Source organism: Oryza sativa, chromosome 7, assembly GCF_034140825.1.
Source record: "Oryza sativa Japonica Group chromosome 7, ASM3414082v1".
In the NCBI taxonomy this organism is placed as follows: Eukaryota; Viridiplantae; Streptophyta; class Magnoliopsida; order Poales; family Poaceae; genus Oryza; species Oryza sativa.
In genome coordinates this window covers 24,176,944-24,185,254 of record NC_089041.1, presented here as the reverse complement: position 1 = coordinate 24,185,254, position 8,311 = coordinate 24,176,944, and the positions used below count along the sequence as shown (strand labels likewise).

The 8,311-nt window shown below is 43.0% G+C and overlaps 2 protein-coding genes across 2 annotated transcripts; one reads left to right on the top strand and one right to left on the bottom strand.

The window, feature by feature from the left end:
• Positions 1-2,407: 2,407 nt before the first annotated feature.
• Positions 2,408-3,993, top strand: LOC107275987 (transcription factor RSL3). Its single transcript, XM_015790741.3, has 5 exons — positions 2,408-2,946; positions 3,043-3,246; positions 3,333-3,398; positions 3,515-3,580; positions 3,696-3,993. The coding sequence occupies exons 1-5, from the start codon at positions 2,494-2,496 to the stop codon at positions 3,792-3,794; spliced, it is 888 nt and encodes a 295-aa protein (XP_015646227.1). The 5' UTR covers positions 2,408-2,493; the 3' UTR covers positions 3,795-3,993.
• A 792-nt stretch (positions 3,994-4,785) lies between these two features.
• Positions 4,786-7,496, bottom strand: LOC4343761 (uncharacterized). The gene is made up of 4 exons (XM_015790556.3): positions 6,581-7,496; positions 6,232-6,480; positions 6,035-6,126; positions 4,786-5,817 (listed from the first exon to the last, which is right to left on the bottom strand). Exons 1-4 carry the CDS (start codon positions 7,403-7,405, stop codon positions 5,037-5,039), a joined length of 1,947 nt encoding a protein of 648 aa, XP_015646042.1. The 5' UTR covers positions 7,406-7,496; the 3' UTR covers positions 4,786-5,036.
• Positions 7,497-8,311: the final 815 nt, after the last annotated feature.

The following is an 8,311-nucleotide window of genomic DNA, read 5'->3' as shown; positions in this document are numbered from 1 at the left end:
TACATTTTATTAACAAGTCAGAAATCTGTTTACCTACTTTAATGACACTAAGGAAACTTCCTTCTCTGTTTATGAACCGAGAGTCAACCAATTTTAGTGAAGAAAACAAACCCTTATGTATGCATATTTCTCTGTTAATTACTAATAATCTAAAAATAATAATAGTCTAATATCATAGTAAGCAAATGTCAACTGCCTTAGCTGACAATGAGTTAGCAGTAAGTAATCTGTCTGGAGTAAAGACAAAAGAGTTGCGTGCAATTTACAATCTTTTTTTTTTTTGGCAGCACCATTTGTTCTCTTCCCTAGTTGATTCTAACATCAAGTATTCAAGGTGCAAAATATCGCCTATTTTAACCTCTAGCCGACAACATACTCTAATTTTTCTCACAAATGTAGTACAGTTTTTGCCAGTTAAGACTGGGTGCAGAATATATATCAAGTGAGTCAATTTTGAGAAATAGTACAATAGATTGTGGCCTCAATTGATCCAACAATGACTGAAAAGCGATAACTTGGAGAAAGAGATGGTGCAAGTACATTGACTTCTAGCCTTCTTGGAGCCACCCTTAATATTTTAAGGAGAGAGAGATATAATTTTAGCCTTAAGAGTGCTTCAGAAGTACATGCAACAAAATTTCAGAATAGCTACTAGTCTATCATGATAAGATTATACTAAACGAGTTGTAGGGTTAATTGAAATATAAGTACAAACAAAGTACTTAGACTATCATTAATAACGTTATATAATGTAAATTATATCAGTGGATAGCTCAAGTTAGTTGATTGTTGTAATCATTTACAGAGATTAGTTAAATAACGATGCATGGTAAGCTAAAGAATTCGATGGATGTATAGTATAATAGATTCAATCACCGATTTTTCATATTTAATTCACTCTAGTGATAATTCTTTTATGTTTATTGAAAGTTGTTTTAGGCTTATTGAACTGTACTGAACAAGCATATTTAATTGTCTGGAATGGAACTAATGCTAATTATTTTTAGGCTTATTGAACTGTGCAGAATACTCCCATTAAAAAATGTATCTGCTGCTCATAATCTCATATAAGTGAAAGAATGAACGAATTTAAATTGATTTTATGAAACATTTGCAAAGCAAGAGTTTCTTTGAAGCAAAAGGGTAGGAACTCTTGTCAATTCATTCAGAAGAACACCACCATATCAAATATACTGTTCAGAAATAAGTCACAAACAGCAACGAATCAACTGTAGAACTCTAATTAAAAAAAAATACATATGTAGTGATCAGAAAATACAAAAAGCAACTTGATGCCTAGTTATAGTTTTTTTAGAAGTTAAGACTAATTTGAGTTTTGCAGATCCAACCACCTATCCCGTACTATAGAGCTAAGATAAGTTTTTTTTTTCTGTTTTTCCAATAACATTGCCTGGATCGGATGCAAACCCTTTTTCAGTCTGAAAGTCTCACATGGAGATTGTACTTTGCATATTCTTCCACCCAAAAAAGAAGTCAGCATTTATCAACAGAAAAAGAAAAAGAGAACAGTTACATAGTTATATCCATATTTGATTACTGCTGTTTAGTTCATAGTACAAAGATTGGTGGCCACTTACCAATTGTGATGATAACCAAATATCCCTATTGTAAATATAAACGACTTGCCACAATCTTCACATTACACCTTGAAGTTATAATTGAACCCACATGGGTTATGCAAGATCAAATGAGCACAAAAGAACTTTTGTTGCAACATCAGCTCCGTGCAATGGAATCTGTTCTTCCCCCCATCTTGAGGATCTGACAGCTATCCAAGTTGCAGGAAATGGCAACATATGTAGTTTCTGCAGCTCCCATTGCAAGCACGAGATCACAACGGCATGAACTGGTGTATCTACTGATCATTCACCACAATAATGCAGCATCCACAAGAACTCTTTTTTAGATACTGAGCAAGCCACACAAGAGCTTAATCCCAATAATCTTTAATTTGCTTGCGTTGCATCCGCCTCTCGCTTCAACTCACCACCACTTCCCACGTTCTACAAGGGAGAGTAGTAATTGCGCAAATGGCCAGAGGCCAATGCATCTCTTGGTTCAAGGCTAAACAATCCCCATCATACCAATCTTGCCTGGAAGATAAATAATACTCGCCGTACCTCCGCGACATAATTGCGCATGCTGGTTTTGTTTATGGACTGTCGATATCAAGATCAAGAATCCGGCCGCCATCAAACATAGCACCGTCCCCACGGGGTTGACCTCTGAGGATTGGAGATAACATTTCTTTGCCAAGAACAAGAAACAATTGGTGATGATTAATTGTTTTTGTGTGGCGTCTCCATCCTCGTGGTCAGCAATGGTGGCCACCCAGCTGCACCCACCCTACAAATACCCTCTCATCACACGCATGGCAGAAGCAACTCAGCCATTGCAGCTGACTATAGCGGCAGCATCTCTCTAATTAAGCTAGTGCTTTTCTTTGCCTTGAGGCCTTTTCACCTTGCTGAAATGGAGAGATCATACACATCAGCGGTGCCGTTGATCGAGGCCGACGCGATGGCGCAGTTTCTTGGAGCTCATGGTGATCACTGCTTCACCTACGAGCAAATGGATGAGTCCATGGAGGCAATGGCAGCGATGTTCTTGCCTGGCCTTGACACCGACTCCAATTCTTCTTCTGGTTGTCTCAACTACGATGTGCCTCCACAATGCTGGCCTCAGCATGGCCATAGCTCTAGCGTCACCAGCTTCCCTGATCCAGCTCATAGCTATGGAAGCTTTGAGTTCCCGGTCATGGATCCGTTCCCGATCGCCGATCTCGACGCGCATTGCGCCATCCCCTACCTTACTGAGGATCTGATCAGCCCTCCACATGGCAACCATCCATCAGCAAGAGTGGAAGAAGCTACAAAGGTTGTTACACCAGTGGCTACCAAGAGGAAGTCTAGTGCTGCCATGACGGTATGCCCCTGCAAATAACTTAATAGAACAGTGATCTACTTCAGTTACCATGCTGTTTTATTTTCCATGCCTAATTGGATTGATGAACTGATACAGGCATCAAAGAAGAGCAAGAAGGCTGGCAAAAAAGATCCTATTGGCAGCGACGAAGGCGGCAACACCTACATTGATACGCAAAGTTCTAGCAGTTGCACCTCAGAGGAAGGAAACCTGGAGGGCAACGCGAAGCCGAGCTCGAAGAAGATGGGTACTAGGGCCAACCGTGGGGCGGCAACCGATCCCCAGAGTCTCTATGCAAGGGTAAGTACAAATAAAATAAAATGTGTAAAAAAAATGACAAAGTGATTCAAGGAATTCTGATGAGGTTAAATTTGTCCGTTCTACAGAAGAGGAGAGAGAGGATCAATGAAAGATTGAGGATCCTGCAGAACTTGGTTCCCAATGGAACAAAGGTAAGCTCAATATGAAACTTAACTACAGGCAATAACTAAGTTTTTGCCTCATACATTTGAGCATGATAATTGGTACAAAGAAATTTGGGTGTAACTTGATAAGTATGATCTGACAGGTTGACATCAGTACAATGCTGGAGGAAGCAGTGCAGTATGTCAAATTTTTGCAACTTCAGATTAAGGTGGGTACATTACATATCATTGTCATCTAGCCAAGGATTGTTAATAACCAAATTATTTTTCTATAAACAGTAAGTGAAATACCTTCCTAACTTTGCTGCAAACTATCATGTGCAGTTGCTAAGCTCTGATGACACGTGGATGTATGCACCAATCGCTTACAATGGAGTCAACATCAGCAATATTGATCTGAACATCTCTTCTCTGCAAAAATAATATCGCCTCGGATATACAGAGCTAACATTGAATTGCATAGAGATTAATTGATTCTGGCCCATATAGTCCCAAATATCATACATGTAATGTAACTTTATTCATTTTTCTTCCTACTACTTGGCATTTACCATAAAGCCATAAGAAGAAGTAATCATGATCATGTTAATGATCAAAGATCAAGTGATATGATTGACTTCCATTTGAGATGAGTATTTTTCATGTCACAGTGTTGGCATTTGTAACACTAATCCTATACCTTGTTTATTTTTTTGAGAGAGAAATATACATTGACAGGAATAATACAAGCTTAATCCTATCAAAAGAGAGGTACTAGGTAGGCTAATTTCTAAAAAATAATTCAAAATTTGTTGTACACATACTAACCCAGAGACACACAGGGGTAAACCCTTTGCTTCATCCCTGCAAAAGACGGAGGAATAGGAAAAACATAGGATTATGACAGGAATGTAAGCGTAAAACAGAGGATTGCAAAACACAGGAAAAACATAGGAATGATCGTTTGATTGGACCACAGGAAAAACACAGGAATCGGATGAGAGAGATAGACTTAAAGGATTTTTTCCAAGAGGTTGGACCTCTTGCTAAGTTTCCTCCAAAACCTATATACTATAAGCCATTCCATAGGAAATTTGTAGGATTTGGAAAACTTCAATCCTTTGAATCAAAGGGCTACATAGGAAAATTTCCTATAGGATTTCAATCCTATAAAATTCCTTCATAATTCTTTTGATTCAAAGGGGCCCTAACTTTGAAAAAGGCAGTACACTTGACAATTGACATCACCAGTACATCAACACAAATTGAAATGTACCGAAGAACATGTAATGAAATGTGAGATGCAGTCATGAGCATGTATGCAAGTATGTAATGACAAGTGTAGCAAGTAATTGATCAGAGTGTAAATTGCACCAGATATCCTCAGCTTTGTTTCAATGTCCTACTTAGGTTCACCAATAGTACTATTCAGATCTTTCATGGCCTTAAAGTCGCACTTGAGGCAATTGTTAGTTTTTGGATGCCATGTCTCATCACAGACAAGATTAGCAATAGTTGCAACAATACCATCAGAGCATCCAACATTTATCAGACAGCATTTGGAAGTTATGCCTAACATGCTTCTACCAGCTAGAATTCTGACGATGGTAAACTTATATTATCTGCAGCTACACAAAATTTATTTGTTCATTCTATATATTGATAAAGCTCTTTGCACAGTTACTGTTATTTTCTCTCGTCCTTCTCTTCATCAATTACACCATTTAGACCTTCTAGCGCCATTGCAGCATATTGAACATGCCTTAAAAGGGCTCCATAAATCTTTCTCCGTACCCTCTCGCACGCATCGCTCTCCTCTTCTTCAGAAAACATGATATCCTTGTTTGTTCGGTCAACCGAAAGCATCCTCTCATGTAGCGCGACACGGTTGAGCCAGTCATCCACCCTTTTAAGCTGCTGCAGAAGGCCTGCAACTTGGGAATCACATGGTGCATACATGGTCTCGCTTTCGATATCGTCCAAGAACTTGTCGATGTACTTGAGGAACCAACAGTTGCACTCTGATCTCAGTGCTACAGCCAGGTCCATGGCAGCACTCATGTTACTTCCTTGAGAGGAACCATCAGATGCTTTCCTTGAGGACCTTTTGCTGCAGTTGCACTTTGGCTTGGAACAACAGAACAATGGGGTCATAGGCTTTGACTCTGCCAGTGATAGCTTTGGTGATTCAGTGGGTCTTGTATGGCTAGAAAAAGGTGAGAGGTCTGCTTCAATGGCTTCTCTGATCCATAAGATGGCAGACTGCTTCCTATCCAATGCAGCCTTCAAAGCAGCTTTGGTTGAAGCTGAGGATGTTGAATTGGAACCACATGCTTTTACATGCCTAATTTTGGTCTGTGATTGGGCGATGAAGATAGCATGATCCAGTTCCTGAGAGAATTTCAAGAACCTGTCGATGAGCTCCTTTGGGTTTTCTTCCTTGTCAGATTGTAGTTCAGAGTAAGTACTGCAAAAAGAGGGGGAAATGAACTATCAATTACATGGTGCAATGTTATTTACAAGTATAGAAACTTGATCATACAATTCTATAATTAAGTGAAATCAGATATCAATCAAATTTACTGTTCTAACAGACTGTATTATTCCCAAATTTCTCAATCCTCATGTAAAATTTTCACCCAATCATTCTCGCCAATTCTACATAAGCTCTAAACATCACTCACCTCAGGCATTTTATCAATTTCTCAGTGGTAGATGCCTCTAGCAATCCATCAAGCACAGCCTGCAGTGCCATATCTCTCTGCTTCACTGCTTCCTGCAATTGGGGGCAAACAATAATCACCAGAATTAACTTGTTGAAAGAACAGAACCAAGCAAAAAAAAATGCAGTAGAATCAACTAGGGAGATATACCAGTATACCTTTCCATGCTTCAGCAAGCTTGATGAAAGTGTGCTCCACATCACATTGCTCTCACACCACTTGATGCTGCTCGACGCCGCAGCGCTCTGCGGCGTCGCCACCGTGCAATTAGAGCTTTCTCTGGTCATCTTAGCAGACGCCCTCTTGGAGAGCACGTTGAATGCCTTCTCGGCTTTCCTCCTCACCGACTCCATCGGATCATCATTCTGCGTGATAGTAGAGTTTGGGCCGGATTTACTTGGAGAAACCTAAATGATAGACCAAAAATTGACCGAATCAGCTTTGATTTGTTGCAATTTGTGTGTTATTTGGCGCGAAATTTTGGGAGATTCAAAGAAATGGATTTACGCTGTTCCCGCGTCTCCGTGGAGCGACGGGCCTCCTGTCCTTGACGCCTCCGGTGAAATCCCAGTTCCTCCTCGCCGAGGACAGCGACGACACGTCGGACTCCTCGTCGTCGTCGTCGGTGCTGGTGCCGTCGATGGACGTGACGCTGACCTTCCTCAGCTTCCCCAGGACGGCGGCGCCGCTCCTCCTCGCCGCCGCGCCCGCCTCCGACAAGTTCGATATCGACCGTGACCTGTGGCGGTAGCTGATCGAAGAGGGGGAGCCGCCGCCGCCCGCCTGCCGCGCCCTCCTCTCGCCCGGGATGGGGGGCGTCGGCGACGAGCGGCGCGGGCGCTCGGACACGACCTCCTTGATCTCCGCCGCGGCGCCGCCGGCGGCGGCGTCGTCGGCGGGTTCCTGCTGGATGCAGGGGTAGCGGCCGGGGAGGACGCGGAAATGGCGGAGCACGGGCGCCGGGACGGACGGCACCAGGTGCTCGACCTCGATGACCTGGCCGATGTGGAGGCCGTTGGTGAGGATGAGGTCGTCGTGGTCGGCGTGGAGGGAGACGTAGCAGGAGCGCGCGGAGTCGGAGAGGCGGAGGTAGAAGCCGTGGTGGCCGGAGAAAGGGTTGGCGCCGGAGAGCGCGGGGGTGATGTTGGTGACCTGGAGCAGGACGCGGCCGCCGCCGCGGGAGGAGCGGGGCGCCGTGGGGGCGGCGCCGTCGTCGTCGGAGGGGTCCGGCGGCCGGAGCAGCCGCTGCAGGCTGCCCGGCCGGAGCGCCGGCCTGTGCGGCGACGACGGCAGCGACGCCGGCCTCGACGTCGACGACGACACCGGCGGCATTTCCGGACGACACGACACGCGACGAGAGAGAGAGAGAGAGAGAGAGAGAGAAAGTGGTGCGAGATTGTTTGATGGTTCGGAGAGAGCGGGGCGGAGTTTGGGGCGGGGAACTCGGTGGCGGGTTTGAATGGCGGTTACCGCGAAATCTCAGCCGTCTAAACTTCCCATCAAGATTCGTATTGTTATTTTGGTTGGGAAAATGTAAGGCCCAAATATAGAGGCCCATAAGATGTGGACGGTTCAGGTCAAGTCCAAACATCTCCAACAGCCTGTTGGTTTGGTGTCGTTTGTAGTCTTAGCCAATTTTTTTTGGCAATGGCAAGAGTTGGCTATTGCCAAAGTTTTGGGAAAGTAACTGAGTACAAAATAAATTGTTTGCCTCACGTGTGTTAGTGTTAGGATATAAAATAAATTGCTCGTCGTTTCTCATCAACTTAATCTTTGCATTAAATTTGAAAATATATTGGTCATTCGATTTTTTTTCTCACGAATATTCGGGATACAAATTTTTTTACAGAAATATACCGTCGGTCTCGCACAACCGTTACGCGAAAGTGCGCTTTCCCTAAGCGATACCGCCTGCGACGTCATTCCCACGTCACTTTCGCTTAACGGTTGAGCGAGACCGACGGTATATTTCCCTAAAAAATTTTACATCCCGAATATTACTGAGAAAAAATTAAATGAATAGTATATTTTCAAATTTAATTCCTTAATCTTTTGGATTGTAGTGATCGGTAAATGTAACTCAATAAAATCAACCAAACCGAAAAAAATAGCAATGCTTAAATTTTGGTTACCTGGTTAGGTTTGGCAAAGAACCAAACGCACCCCAATCCTTCTTTCAACTGAAAATTTCTCCAAATAGCACTAACTGACTGAAAATCTATTATATTATTAAGACAG

What these genes read in the sequence shown, in the direction of transcription:
- LOC107275987 (XM_015790741.3), top strand. Translation starts at nt 2,494, where the DNA reads ATGGAGAGATCATACACATCAGCGGTGCCGTTGATCGAGGCCGACGCG. An exon ending in AGTCTAGTGCTGCCATGACG is followed by an intron (nt 2,947 to 3,042) that starts GTATGCCCCTGC and finishes GAACTGATACAG; the next exon opens with GCATCAAAGAAGAGCAAGAA. An exon ending in TGGTTCCCAATGGAACAAAG is followed by an intron (nt 3,399 to 3,514) that starts GTAAGCTCAATA and finishes ATGATCTGACAG; the next exon opens with GTTGACATCAGTACAATGCT.
- LOC4343761 (XM_015790556.3), bottom strand. Translation starts at nt 7,405, where the DNA reads ATGCCGCCGGTGTCGTCGTCGACGTCGAGGCCGGCGTCGCTGCCGTCG. An exon ending in CACGGAGACGCGGGAACAGC is followed by an intron (nt 6,481 to 6,580) that starts GTAAATCCATTT and finishes TCTATCATTTAG; the next exon opens with GTTTCTCCAAGTAAATCCGG. An exon ending in GCTTGCTGAAGCATGGAAAG is followed by an intron (nt 6,127 to 6,231) that starts GTATACTGGTAT and finishes CCCCAATTGCAG; the next exon opens with GAAGCAGTGAAGCAGAGAGA.